A 14,375-nucleotide genomic window follows, 5' to 3' on the forward strand; every position below is an offset into this window, starting at 1 on the left:
GCTTGCAGACGGACTGGCGGGGCTCCTGATTGGAATGCTCATCTTCGGCCTTGTCCTCGGAGCCCTCGGGTTCGCTGCGTTCACCTACTACAAGGCCAGAAAGGCCGGCGACAACGCCGGCACCGTGCACTTCATGCGCCACCAGAACGACGAGGCCAGTTAAGACGGGCGCTGTGCAAAACGGGAGGGTGCGGGACATTGTGTGCCTTCTGTGGCGCGGAACGACGGAATCTCCCGGGAAGGCGCGGTACGGTGGTCGCCGTTTCACTTAGAGCCACTCAATAAGCTGTTCTTCGGAGTGACGGCACTTCGGCCGTCTCAGTGATCAATACCACAGTTGCCAGTAATCTTATGCTTCATCTGAAGCCACAGGAAACGGTTTTCCATCCCCTAGAAACGTTAGAACTGTCTGTGACGGAGCAACATCGCCAACTGCGCCCACTTTGCACTAAGCACCGAAGTGGCGGCGCCGACAAGGAAATCGGGGAATGTAATGCCGACACCCTAAACGTAGCCAATTCAGCAGCTTTGGTTTCTCTCAGATACTTGGTAACTTTGCACTCTTGGCGAAATGCCAGCCACTGTTTCGAGCTTTTGCAGGGCATTCCTTGCCGGCTTCACGGTTCATTTTAGCCCGCAAGCACAAGTTTTGAGGCCTTCCGTATTCTTATTTTTTTTTTCTAAGGAAGTTTTGATTGTCTCTTGTCGATGAAAGTGTACATGGAACTGCGTGCAAGAAGGGTCGAGAGCTTCTTTTCCCATGTCTGTGCATCGTACGGGCCATATGAAACAGGGTGCATTGTGCCCTCGTAGTGACGAGCAGGGGGATCAACGCCTCGGCCAGTATTTATTGTTACCGTGTCTCCGAAGGTCAGCAAAGTGATTAGCGACCTACCGTTGCCGGCAACTTTCTGACCGGGCGCGCAGCTTTGGCACGGATCTCACATTGTTGAAGGGGGCTATGAAAAATAAATCAGTCGTGATCCCGTTACTGACTGGTGTACCTCCTTCATTGAGCTTCATAAAAACAAAATTGCACATATCTCGTAAATAATGACAAAAGCTTCTTGTAAAGTTGTAGTCGTCTGCCTATGCGGAAACAAGCACCATCCGAATTGAGAAATCTCACTTCCACTACGCTCCATCTTGTAAGTTGCACACAGTGCTATCAAAGGTACAGAAGCAAGAAATAGCACTTGCAATTCAAAAGGGATTCCCCCTACAAAAACTTTTCATTATGAAACCCGGAATGTCGCTTCTGTGTCCGTTGGGGATTATCTCGTCTGCCCAAACTTGTACCAAAGGTGCATCCCCCCCACCCCTGCCTGTGGCTTTTCAAGATGCTCTGTGGAACTTGCGGAATGGACTGTTGCAAACAAACATCCGTGCGATTGCTCGGCTAGCAGGGGCAGACGAACCGAGGCAAGAGCTCCTTGGCAAAAATTCTTGCACCAATTAAAAAAATTAGCTTCACAGTGCCAAAACTGAGCATTGTACTGGAAAAAAAAATTAGCTTTCATCCCCATGTCAAAACTAAAATTCATACCGATAAAAAAAAAAAAAAAGAGCTTTCACATTGTCAATGCTAAGCTTTGAAATGATAAAAAAAAAAAAAAAAAAAGCTCCACAAGGCAAAATTAGTTTCATTCGGATTAAAAAGTTTACCTCGTGCCACCAAAACTCAACTCCACACCAATTAAAAAATGAGCTTCACACCTATTTAAAAATGAGCTTCACACCGCCAAACTGAGCTTCACGCAACCAAACTGAGCTTCTCACCGATTAAAAAATTAGCTCGACACGTAATTAAAAATTAGCTTCACCCCGCCAAACTGAGCTTCACACCGATTAAAAAATTAGCTCGACACCTAATTGAAAATGAGCTTCACACCGCCAAACTCACCGATTAGGAAATCAGCTTGACACCTTTTCAAAAATGAGCTCACACTGCCAAACGGAACTTCAGATCTACCGTAATATCCCGGAGAGAGCCCACCTAAAAGCGAGAGGATATTGTATGAAAATGAGGAGTGGGCTAACTTTCTGTGTGCATTGAAGAAAAATTTTAAGAATGCTACTTTTGTGACCTGCCAACCTTGTTTTCACATTGAGGGGCAATCTGTCCTTCCCAGTTTGCCATGCCCACTTATCTCACGTTGTGGCAGAGCAACACCAGTTCTGCCGGGGTTACCATGGGACAGAGCCCTGCAGTTAGTAGAGGTGGGCTGGTAGAGGTGGGCTGTCTTTCGGGTTTTCAAAAAGAATAGCAAATAATGCCAAAAATATAAGGCGAGTTATCTTTTGGAGGAGGGGCATCTCTCGGGATGTTACGGTATTCAAAAATGGGCTTCATGGTGCCAAATCTAAGCTGCACACAGTGCTATCAGAAGTACAGAAGCAAGAAATAGAAAACGTGCTTCGCATTGGCAAAAAAGCGAGCTTCACACTGACAAAAAGAAGAAACGCAGCCTTAGCGCTCCTAACACGTCCAGCAGACAGACCGTTCAGTCGTCGGGCCCCAGGTCGAAGCCGGGGACCGCCACGCAGCCCTCGATTTTGATCCCCGGCCTCAAGCCCAGACGGATCTGCCTCTGCACATGGGCTTCGCCCACAGTGTGGATGGCGCCTTCATTCCTCCAGTCTTTGTATGAACTCTTGTAGACAAACACACTGCCGAACTCCAGCGGGCATCCCCCGCCAGGCGGATTGCACTTCCACGAGTCCTCGTAGAGGAAGGTATTACACCAGCTGAACTCGGAATCCGGCAGAAAAACTCTAAAGCGGCCCTCGTTCTTGGGCACCATCTCGGGGAAGACGGAGCCGTCGGGGTAGTCGAACGCCCACCCGTCCAGGGTGTAGGGCGTCTCGATCATCACGGACTTCTCGGTGTCGTACACGCTCACGAGGCACTCCCCGAACACGACGTACACCACGGATTCGGAGGCCACGACGGCCTGCGGCGTGGACCGGACCGGACCCCCCGGTGCTACGTGCCAGCGTCCTGGGAAGAAAGGATTTATTCCGCTCGTCTTTGCGTTTTTCTTGCTCCATTTCTTGATGAAGTAATGAACCAGCTCGCATGCATTGCCACCTCAATATGTACCGGAGGCCTCAGAAGGAAGGTATCAGTACGGTAGGCAGTGGCACTAAAAAAATAATCGGCATGCATTTATGTTATTGTGTAATGCATGTCGCGGCGATGCGCGCGCAATTCACTGTCTGGACTTTTTAGAGCGCAGCTCTTAGGCCCCGTTTCCGGCTTGAGCGGCGTCAGTGTAACCGCGCGGTGCATTAGGGGACGCGTGATGTCACTGATGATGTCATCAGTGACATCACTGATGACGTCATCGTCACGTGACCTCATAGGGGTCACGTGACCCCCGTGAGGCCATGTGACCCCGGTGACATCACGTAACCCCCTTGAGGCCACGTGACCCTCGTGAGGCGACGGCGACGCCGCTCAGAGGGAGGAGTAGCAGACAGGATGGGGAGGTGACCCTCAGTACCCTTCCCCTCGTCCTCCTCAAGAGCTGCACTCTAATTCGGCGTTACAGGGAGTTGTAAACGGCTTTAATTTTTTCCCCAAAATTCAGTGCCATTCGGTGGCTCGAAAATCAGTTCCACTTTCGACAAACCAATGGAGGTCACAAAACTGTTTTTCGTCGGGGACCGTTGCCTTCGCACGTCTATGACAGACGAAAATTGGTTCTTTGATCGCTCCATAATTTTTTCTTAATTTGTTTCAGTCTCGATGGCGTGAATCTGACCAGTGCAAAACGGTAATCCGCAAGCACTTGATTAAATCTTCTAAATCAAAATGATTTTTAGTCAAACTTGTGCCAAGGAATTGATCAGGTCACACTTCGGAATAAACGCTTACGCAGTTATTGTATATAATTCGTGCGTTGCGCACCAACACCTCGACCGCACAGGCCTCGTATATTCTGCGCTTGGTAGTGAGCTTCAACTTCTTCCATCATCAGCCTCAAGATGGCTGCCATTAGTTGGGCATAAGTGTGATATACTGACAGGACGATAGAGATCAAACTTGCCAGACTGAACGCCGAAAAGCATCCATTCTGGCATCAATGTCGTTCCAAGCACGATTCAGAGGATTTTTAAGTAATTTTCGCTTCCACTCTCGATTCCGCTCCCGTGTCCGGTACGTGCTTTGTCTATGACAAGGCTCCTCGGCGAAGTGCAACTGGTGGTCACGTTCTTCAGAACTGTGTCAAACTTTCCAAGGTCTACCCACACGGCGTGCAGGTTTGTCTGCTCGGATGGTCCTGTGCACGCGCTGGAACAAAGGGCTGTTCGCTACAGCCACTGTCAAAGTAAGAACGGCGGAGTGTCTCTTTCGAATGCCTGACCTCTGGCACATGCTAGAGGCTTTTTTTCGAAAACCAGGCTTCTGGTGTGCAATCACTGCTCTTTCAACATGTGCTGGCTGTGTGTCCACGCTCAAGGTGCTCGGAGTTTTCATGAAGGACAATGACACAATTCCCTGGGGAGGCTCCCACTGTTGCTGTGAAAAGAAGCGCAAGTGACTGACAACTGGAACAGTTAAATCGCCACACGTGGCACTGTGTCACCGTGAAAACACCAAGAGCAAGAGTGGTTGGGCCTTTCCAACTACTATTCCACTTAATGGGGGGGGAGGGGGAGGGAAGCTTCGGCAGACAGTTATTGCTTCCAAAGAATTGTTTCTACTACATCAATACTGTAACCTATGATCTCTGCCAGTTCAGTGTCTTACAAGACACCAACGACGGTAAAACTGTAAAACGAAAGAAGATATTGCTGCTCTCCACTGGCAAGCAAGAAGAGACTTCATGAGCATAGTCATGCATGGCCGGCAAAAGCCTGAAGCAGAGAAAGGGTGTTTTGAAAGTGCGCTTTGAAAACGGCAGATGTCTGCAGCCCCTCCCATGCTACAAAGACGGCACCCGCCAGGCAAACTTGTTCACACTGCGTTCGCACGACTGCAATGTCACATGTTGTCAAACCAGCAATTGCTTATTTGTGCTAATCTTTCAGTGCTGACTGAACAATGAAGAAAAACAATTCCCTTGTCGTGTCAGTGGCACGAAAAAAAACAGAAACAAAGGGCCATGACGTGCCTATTAAAATAAGTGTAGACAGATCTCCTTCATATTCGGTACATATCAATGGATAAAATGCACATAAAAAATATTGACTGTGTAAAATAAACCAAACCAAACAAAATTGCAGGATTACATCAATACACAGATGTAACCAATAGGATTAACCAACATTGCTTAAAGACAAAGAAAAAAAAAAAAACAATAGACAGGAACTACATGATATTACAATCAGAAACCAACGTGCGCACATAAGGGGCTCCGCATGGCGATCCTTGGTCAATTTTGCCCCAGCGTTTGACTGCTGTCACGCCGACTTCGACGCCCGCGACGCTCTGCTTTCTTCTGTTCCATTTTTTGTAGTTTTTGGGCACAAGTTTGGCCACATTAAACATTTAGTTTCTTTAGTTATTATTGCCTTATCAATTGTCATTTGTGACAATATGTACAAACCCTGTATTAATTGGCCTAAAAGAGGGCCACTTGAAACATTTCCTACACTATAGAATAATGTTCCATAAACTTTTCCTGGAAATAAGAAAGTGCGAACAAGGAAAGCTAGAACTCATGTGCACATTAGCCATGAGATATCACAAAGCCAGTGCAGCATCAGTGCCGAATTAGCATTGCATTGTATGATTAAACGAGAAAAGGGGGGTTCACATGCATGGAAGCATCGATACAGCACCAATACAGCACAAAGTCAATGGCTTGTCTACAGCACCGGGTTATAACTGCTGTGTACGTGTGAACAGGCCTTGATTGGAACACCAGATGCAATCGGCCGGCAGCTTCTTTGGCATCTGATTCCGAGCTTGAAAAGGCAAAGATGGTCATGAAAGAAGGAACCCTTTGTTGGCTCCCAGGTAAAGAAACTATAGGGGCAGAGCTGCAGTTTCGCATTCCTTTCCTCTCTGCAAGGAACTACTTAACATCAGAGAAACGATCGTACGCGCAGAAGGTCGCCAAAAGTACTGCGGGGAAGTGTCCCTGCCGAGCAACGAGTTTTGGATGGAACAAATGTTCCCCTTAGTGTTTGCGAAACAGGGATCTTCGGCAAAGTTGAAAAAGCTCCAACCTCTGAATATTTCCCGACTCCGAGAGGAGAGAAAGGCGGAGTAAGCGCGAATTTATGCCACCAAAATAGATTCCCCAGTGAAACTTGTTCTGTTGTCGACAAAGTCACTCGCCATGCTTGTGAGATTCACCAACACCAAAAACGGCATTAATAACTCAGCGTCTGTACGCAAACCAATGCAGTGAGTCGCAGACGCCGGTCATCAACATGGCAGTGCGTGTGCTTAGCGGAAGTGAAAAGGCGTTTCGTGAAACTGCCCTATAGTTCTCTCCAAATAAAGCGGCATCGTGGGTGTCGAAGAAAAGACGTCTCCGCGAAGTTGGGGCGGAAGCTGCACTCACCAGTGGACGTGTCAAAGAAGTCTATGCTGGTCATGGGCACACGGTACCTCCCATACCCTCCGAACAGGTAGATGCGGCTGCCCACCACCGCCACCTTGCAGTGGCGCCGCGGTGCCGGGTTGGTGCCGATGTTGACCCATTCCGAAGCCGCGGAGTCCCACTTCCACACGTCGCGGTGCCAGTTTCCCGAGCCGACGCCAAACTCGCCGCAGAGGAAGTACACCGCACAGCCTGGGGAGAAAAGGTGAGGCAAAGAAGGAGCGTCTCAATCCAACGAACGTGGTAAGGAAAGGTCGGCAACGGCATTAGTGTACGTTCTGGTGCCTGCAAAGCGTCTTCGACTGGCGTCTTTACTGCGTCCTCAAATGTGGTCCTTTGGCTTCCACATGACGACGTTGTAGAAGTATTCTGCTGTTGCCTGCCAAGATCCTGGTGGCGGCACAGCACTGGAGGTTGATGGGGTAGAAGCAGACTTGTATGTAACGAGTTACAAGTAACTGATTACTTGTAATCAATTACATTTCCTTGCAACTTCTTAACGCTTAAATTGCTTTTTTTCTATGGTAACGTTAGCTGTAAATCCATTACTATTTTTCTATAATCAACTGCAAGTAATCAATCATATGCCACCAAAAGAGATAAAATTGAGTCGAGTTTTTTTACGTAAAAAATTGCCCCGTCTGCACGCGCGTCACTCGTCTATATCGCGCCAATGTTGGAAGCTTCTCTTGACCCCCCAAAAAACTAAAAAACGATACTAAGATACCAGAAGGGTTAGAATGTCAATATGCTTTCGACAGGAGGTCATAACAGCGAAGCGCTTAGTTTTTTAGAGGACTCAAAGCACCGCACAACCACGAACCGGTGTGCAAAGCGTTTGTGCGCCACGACGCCGCTCTTCCCTCAAGCGCATTTATTGAGAAGGTCTTCGGCGTCATGGCAGACGTCTTCACCAAAAAATGTGGGACAACAACCGACGAGAATTTCCAACGGAGAACCGCTGTTGAAGCAAGAGACAAAAAGAAATAAAATTCAGCCAACTTGAACACATATGTGCATTTTTCATTTTGTAATAAAACGTTTATAAGAAAAGTAACTTCAAAAGTAATCAATTACTCTTGGTAATCCTTCAATTACTTCTGCGATGCAGTAATCGATTACGGCAATCAGTTACATTTCTCAATGAAGTTATTGTAATTGTAATCGGTTACGTTTTTTCAGGAACGCGTACAAGACTGGGCAGAAACCTGTTGTACTGCAAGTCGCTCCCCAGCTCGACAGCCAATGGAAGCTTTGACAGACGGGATTAGGAATGCCTCGGTGACAGCGACACTGACGTCTGCTCGTGCTTTTTTGCTGTAACTGCTACGACCAACTGCCAGGATCACGACGTCACTACCTCCTACCAGGAACAACACAACCCTCCAACTGCCAGGAACAGCACAACCCTGCGGCTTTACCAACGTCACTCGTTGCAACTTTGGGACCGCTTTCAATGCGTGGGTGGTACAGGACGCTAAACACATCAGCCCGAGACAGATCCAGGCACCACACTTAATAAAGGAGGTGGAATGGGGGGACTAACCTAAAATTTCAGGTAGCCTAACTTAACATCTTATAAAGATAAGTTGGACCACCAGGCGACCCAAAATGAGCTGTTGAAATCTCAGTGGATAGAGTGGCTATGTTCCAACAAGCCTGCACCAGATGGCAAACCTCTTAGCTGGGACCCAAGTTCGACAATGTGAAAACTGTGGGCCAACGCTTTTCTTCAAGGTCACTGGATTAGTGAATCGCATATAATTTCAAGGTTAATGCCATGTTTGCTCGACAAAGTTGAAGAACAAAACACAAGCAAAACAGAAGTCTCCCCGCCCCCCTCCAGAAAAAAAGAAGAAAAAGATGGCTTTAGTAACATTGCTTTTAGAAAATTGTTTCGAGAGAGCCTCAATGACTGCAGGTATTTGCCTACGTAAATGTGTGCGTGTACTAACCAGAAAGTAAAGATCAAGCTACCGACCACCTCAACTTTCCAATTTGCTTCAACCGATTTCTTCGTTCAAAATTTCCGCTGTGCCTTTTTGCAATCTTTGCTGTGTGTTTTGCAACGGGACTGTTCGCGATGGTTAACAATTTATATGAATTTGCGTCTCGCTACACGTTTCCCTACTGCTGAAAAATTTGCACGGCCTGCTTGTGTCGACACCTGCTGCTTACAACGAAAAATAATTAATCATTATTAAATGCATAGCATCTATAGTTCCAGCCCTTAGGGTTTTCGTATCCACACGTGGAACGTGGCCTCGATGGCGACATGAAGTAGATGACGTCATTGCAACAGTTGGTGTCGTGGTGATGAGCCCCGAGACAAGGAACTCTTGGGTCCTTCTTTATGCGACATTGTGATTTCAGGTGAGACCGTGGTGTCGGAAAGTTTAAATGCTAGGACCTACTTGGATCGACAAAAGCAAGCTCTCGCCAGAACTAGATTCAAAGCAACACTGCCCTCAGGGTCTGGAGGCAGCGTGAACGTTGAAATGTTTCAAGCCCGGTGGGCTCCATGTCAGTAGGCATTTAGAGTGGCTTTGGATACACACCTTTCCAGCGCTTATCGCCCAAGCCAAAAATGCTGAGCCACTGGGCCGTGTGCGCATGCGCGGCGTCTGTTATTCTGCAAAAGAGATCTAATGCGCAACCTCGGAACGTGTTCGACAGCCCAGTGGACAAAGATGGCTGCTAGAATGGTCTTGCACCAAAGAGCCGTTTCTATTGTCGTCAACATACCCACGTTGCAAACAACGTAGCCCTGAAGCGGCTTCCGTGATCGCGCCGGCAGCAGAGTGCGTAGCTTCAAGGTGTGTAAGCCATCTTGCACGAAGAGGCCGAGCTCGTCGTCGGGAATCTGATCGGAGGGCCCGACCTTGGACACGACCAAGGCGGCACCGATGTGCGGCCGGCGACGGTTCTTGGGTCCAAAGTCCAGCGGCAAGTGGCACATGAAGGGCGTCCCTTCGGGCGTCCTCTGAGTGTACATGTCCACGCGCTGGTCGGGTCTCAGCAACGAGGCCCGAACGCACAACATGAGCTCGACAAACTCTCGGTGCGAGCACGCGTCAACGTTCGCCTGCGCCCAGATCATGACGCCTCTGTAGACAATGCTCTCGTTTCGTACGTTCAGGCGTTCCTTGAGCAGCAGTCGCCTGAACAAGGCGACCGGGCAGTCAGGTAGGGACGGCGAGTCGACAAACTCCTCGAAGTGCCACATCAACACGGCGAGGGCCGATCGCCGCAGCTGGGAGATCGAGTAAGCGTCCCCTAGCTGCCAGGCCCGCACGGCGGAGTGCACGGTGAGCTTCTTGTAGACGTAGCTGACGCAGGCGCGGGTGACTTGGTCAAACTGAAAGAGGACGCCCGCCCGCAGGAGTTCGGCCACGTTGTTTTCGATGACGGAGATGGGGCGGCCTTCGGACGAGTCCACGAGCGCCGACAGTGTCTCCGGTTCGATGTCGTGCATCTCGATCTCCGCCGAAGACGCCTCTCTCATGCCGGAGTCGAACATGGCTGAGAAGTATGAGGACGCGCTTCGTAGAGCTGTGCGCGAGGCGAGAAAGCTTTGTCCGCATGCCCTGAGCGTAACTTTGTCCCCGGGCGGACGCTGACCCGAAGTTGTCGCTATGTCGTCCGCCATACTTACGCGACGACGAGAAATCGAATGGCATAAATTCGTGCACGGCTGTCACCCGGCTACGACGCGTGAAAACGTCAGTGGAAACTTTTCCAAAATAAACTTTGGACACTTTGATAGCACGGGAACAATAATACCAATAATACGAACAGAACAAAGTCAACTTTTCCGCGTCCATGCATAGTGGTTCCGCGCCGAATGCACATCCCGAACAAATCAAACAACCAGCTCGAGTCATAGCGTGTAAACAGTAAATTTACTAAAATAAAGTACTTTTTTTTTTTGTGGCACGTATAATTTTACTTTACTTTATTAATCTTTTTTTTTTTTTCGCGATTCACTGACGCGTCTACTCTTCCCTACTCCTCTCCTAACGGGAAACTGCGCAAGCTTGGTGGGAAATTCCTAAAACAAAAAAGAAAAAAGGAGTAGCTTGCATCACTGTGGCTCGCTTCGATTCAGGAGGAGCGTGGTGTGTTGTCCGAAGTTGTTCGCGGCGCGTGGTGCGGACTCGCTGCAAAAGTGCCGCGGACGCGTAGCGAGTAACACCGAACCGAACGCAGCGAAGAAAAGACGATGAACCCGTCGTGGAGCAGATCAGCCGAGGAACGCAGACAAAGCGCGCATGCGATTGTCAATGAAGCGGCAGCTGCCACAAAGAACATGACTCCGGCGGAGCGGGCCACAGAACAAGCGCGCCGCAAAACGCGCAAGAAGCGCCGGAAACCAGACGTCAAGCTGGACGGCGAGAAATCGGAAAGCACTCCCGAGCTCCAAGACACCGACGAGCAACAGCAGCAGCCTCCACCGCAACAGGCGACCCGTCCCGTTGGAGACGCCGAAGTGGATGACATCGACAGCGACCAAGAAGACCTCAGTGGCCTGGAGGGCGCGGCGTTCCAGAGTCGTCTGCCGTTCGACAAGATGACGGCCCAGGAAGCGGCCTGTTTTCCCGACATTGTGCAGGGACCGCCCCAGACCCAAAAGATCTTTCTCCACGTCCGCAACAGGCTTCTTCAACTCTGGCTGGAGAACCCGAAGCAACAGTTGGTCTTCGAGAATGCGCTGCCGCAGATGGAACCGCCGTACAACAGCGACGTCCCGCTGGTGCTTCGCATCCATTCCTACCTGGAACGGCAGGGGCTGATAAACTTCGGCGTGTACGAGCGTCTCAAGCCGCCTCCACTCAAGAAGCACGGCAAGGTCATCGTCATCGGGGCGGGCATATCTGGACTGGCCGCCGCGCAACAGCTCCAGCAGTTCGGCATGGAGGTTTTGGTCCTCGAGGCCCGAGACAGGGTGGGAGGCCGGATCGCCACTTTCCGGAAGAGCAGCTACGTTGCTGACCTGGGCGCCATGGTGGTTACGGGACTCGGTGGGAACCCCATCACCGTCCTCAGCAAGCAGATTAAAATGGAGCTACACAAGATCAAGCAGAAGTGTCCACTGTTTGAGTCCAACGGAAGCACCGTGCCCAAGGACAAAGACGAGATGGTCGAACGCGAGTTCAACCGGCTTCTGGAAGCCACATCATACCTGTCTCATCATCTGGACTTCAACTACGTCCAGAACAAGCCAGTGTCACTGGGCCAGGCCCTGGAGTGGGTCATCAAGCTCCAGGAGAAGAGTGTCAAGGAAAGGCAGATACAGCACTGGAAGGCCATCCTGGACTTGCAGGAGAAGCTCAAGGACAACCACACCAAAATGGTGCAGATGAAAGAGCGCATCGAGGAACTCAATCGCATCCACAAGGAGTCCACAGACCTCAAGCAGCGGGACGTCACCCAAGAGTTTGTCCACAGGAGCCGGATGCACGACCTGACCCTGCTCTGTCGGGACTGGGATCTCCTGCTTGACCAGCAGCGCGAGATCGAAGACAAGCTGCAAGAGCTCGAAGCTTCCCCACCCAGCGACGTCTACCTGTCCTCGCGCGACCGTCAGGTCCTGGACTGGCACTTTGCAAACCTCGAGTTTGCGAACGCGACCCCCCTCAACAACCTCTCTCTCAAGCATTGGGACCAAGACGACGACTTCGAGTTCACGGGCAGCCACCTGACCGTGCGGAACGGCTATTCCTGCGTACCGGTATCGCTGGCAGACGGTCTCGACATCCGCCTCAACACGGCTGTCAAGCAGGTATATCTGTCAGGCACGGGGGTTGAAGTGACCACCACGAACACCAGGACGAACTCGGGTCTGGCAACATTCAAGGCAGACGCAGTTCTCTGCACACTCCCGCTGGGGGTCCTCAAGCAGTCCGTCCTCAACAATCCCAACCTTCCCAACACGGTCCAGTTCGTGCCGCCGCTTCCTGAGTGGAAGGGAGCAGCTATTTCGCGCCTCGGGTTCGGGAACCTGAACAAGGTGGTTCTCTGCTTTGATCGCATCTTCTGGGACCCCAACTCCAACCTCTTTGGGCACGTGGGCAGCACTACGGGAAGCCGTGGCGAGCTCTTCCTCTTCTGGAACTTGTACCGAGCGCCCGTACTGTTGGCACTTGTGGCGGGAGAGGCAGCCACCATCATGGAGAACGTGAGCGACGACGTCATCATCGGACGCTGCATTGCGGTGCTCAAGGGCATCTTCGGCAACCATGCAGTCTCGCAGCCAAAGGAGACAGTCGTGACCAGATGGCGCGCTGACCCGTGGTCCAGGGGTTCATACTCCTTCGTTGCGACGGGTTCCTCGGGGAATGACTACGACATCCTTGCAGCTCCCGTGACACCGACGTCCAATCATGTCACCCCGACTCCACCGAGACTGTTCTTTGCCGGGGAGCACACAATACGAAACTACCCGGCGACCGTCCACGGAGCACTGCTGAGTGGACTTCGCGAAGCGGGGCGGATTGCGGATCAATTTCTGGGTTGCCCTTACGCACCCAGTGGCACTTGACGACTACCACTTTTTCGGGCTTCGGTGGCTACGAGAACTTCGTAATTTGCATTCATAATAAAAATAATCATTCATAGTCTATATGGTGTTCTTCGTGTGTCCATAGCAGAAATGTGACTCACTTTAATATGCTTGAAGAGTAGACACTTTTCAAAGAGGCTTTGTAGAAACTTCTCCTTATGTCCAATAGTGGCTAAGCCTTGCTGCTTTGTGCTATTGATGTATAAACTAGAGGAAGCATACACAGATATATCTCCAAACCACAGCTATAGTAAATCACCTGACTGCAAGATGTGCTCAAGTGTGGCTTGGAACACTGCAGCTGAGTAAAACATTCTGCAAATAGGTGTGCTAAGAGATAGTAATGCAGCTCACTATATGACTATATGATCAGGGTGTCGAACCGGTCGTCATTTGTGTTCGAGTTCAGTAATTATATTGTTCTGGTTTGGTTATGGTTTAGCTGTGCCTGTGAAATACTTTGTCCAGTTAACGGTTCAATCTGGTTCATAAATTTACGTTGCACCGTGGCTGCCTGTTAATTTTCTATGTTAAACAAAAAGAAAACTTCATAGCTCCCATTCACTAAAAAAGTGCAATAAACTATACTCTGTTCACCCTCAGGCTGAGACTGAAAGCTCCGCCTTCAGTGCAAGCTTTCTGCCCTTGCTAATACAAGTGTTAATGTGCATCCACCTGCAACCAAAGCACCGCAGAAGCCAGCGAGCTCACGCTGAAGGCGGAGCTTCTAGTCGCAGCTTAACGTCGAACGGAGTATAAATGTCATCTGCTTTAAAGAATGCAACAAAACTAGTCATCAGAAGCCGTGCTTTGAATAGAAGCTGCAGAACAAATGTGTGCATAATTTATTTTCGTTATCTTGACTTCTCTCTGCAGAATCTACACTATGCAAATTACAAAACCAGATAGCCACTCCAAACAGTACCTACTCGAAACATCAATCATTGGCACACACCATACTTCCAAACTTTCTGTCTCAAATGACCAAGTTGAAGGGATGAAAGGATGTGAAGGGCAGTAAAAAAGCTTATTAAAAAAAGAGAGAAAAAAAAAAGGGCAACATGCTGCATTTAGGAAACATGAAAAAAACAAGATCTTTATTTCCAAGCAGTGCAAAGAGGTCAGGGCAATTTTTCGTCGCGGCACCCGCGTCATGCTTCCTCTTGGCTTTATTCTCTCGTCTCCTTGATGACACCTTCAATTTCTGCCATTACTGAACAAACACACTGATAGCCTGGCGATCTATTTTTCAT

The 14,375-nt window shown here is 49.7% G+C and overlaps 3 protein-coding genes across 3 annotated transcripts in view; 2 read left to right on the forward strand and 1 right to left on the reverse strand.

Annotated features, from left to right (window-relative positions):
* LOC120842248 overlaps nucleotides 1–991 on the forward strand; it is a 37,838-nt gene extending 36,847 nt beyond the window's left edge. The window contains exon 24 of the mRNA XM_040213279.2: nucleotides 9–991. Within this exon, the coding sequence (XP_040069213.1) occupies nucleotides 9–163 (155 nt within the window). The 3' untranslated portion in view covers nucleotides 164–991. The remainder of the gene's footprint in view (nucleotides 1–8) is intronic.
* Nucleotide 992: 1 nt separating this feature from the next.
* Nucleotides 993–10,625, reverse strand: LOC120842249 (kelch-like protein 17). Its single transcript, XM_040213280.2, has 3 exons — nucleotides 9,306–10,625; nucleotides 6,522–6,752; nucleotides 993–3,001 (listed from the first exon to the last, which is right to left on the reverse strand). The coding sequence occupies exons 1-3, from the start codon at nucleotides 10,207–10,209 to the stop codon at nucleotides 2,505–2,507; spliced, it is 1,632 nt and encodes a 543-aa protein (XP_040069214.1). The 5' UTR covers nucleotides 10,210–10,625; the 3' UTR covers nucleotides 993–2,504.
* On the forward strand, nucleotides 10,531–13,182 carry LOC120842250 (lysine-specific histone demethylase 1A). The gene has a single exon (XM_040213281.2). It carries the CDS (start codon nucleotides 10,783–10,785, stop codon nucleotides 13,099–13,101), a length of 2,319 nt encoding a protein of 772 aa, XP_040069215.1. The 5' UTR covers nucleotides 10,531–10,782; the 3' UTR covers nucleotides 13,102–13,182.
* Nucleotides 13,183–14,375: the final 1,193 nt, after the last annotated feature.

Source organism: Ixodes scapularis, unplaced genomic scaffold (genome assembly GCF_016920785.2).
Source record: "Ixodes scapularis isolate PalLabHiFi unplaced genomic scaffold, ASM1692078v2 PGA_scaffold8__174_contigs__length_109621045, whole genome shotgun sequence".
Lineage (NCBI taxonomy): Eukaryota > Metazoa > Arthropoda > Arachnida > Ixodida > Ixodidae > Ixodes > Ixodes scapularis.

Coding starts and splice junctions, on each gene's coding strand:
- LOC120842249 (XM_040213280.2), bottom strand. CDS start 10,209: ATGGCGGACGACATAGCGACAACTTCGGGTCAGCGTCCGCCCGGGGAC. Junction 6,753..9,305: donor CTACGTTGTTTGCAACGTGG/GTATGTTGACGA, acceptor TTTTCTCCCCAG/GCTGTGCGGTGTACTTCCTC. Junction 3,002..6,521: donor CTTCTTTGACACGTCCACTG/GTGAGTGCAGCT, acceptor CTTTCTTCCCAG/GACGCTGGCACGTAGCACCG.
- LOC120842250 (XM_040213281.2), top strand. CDS start 10,783: ATGAACCCGTCGTGGAGCAGATCAGCCGAGGAACGCAGACAAAGCGCG.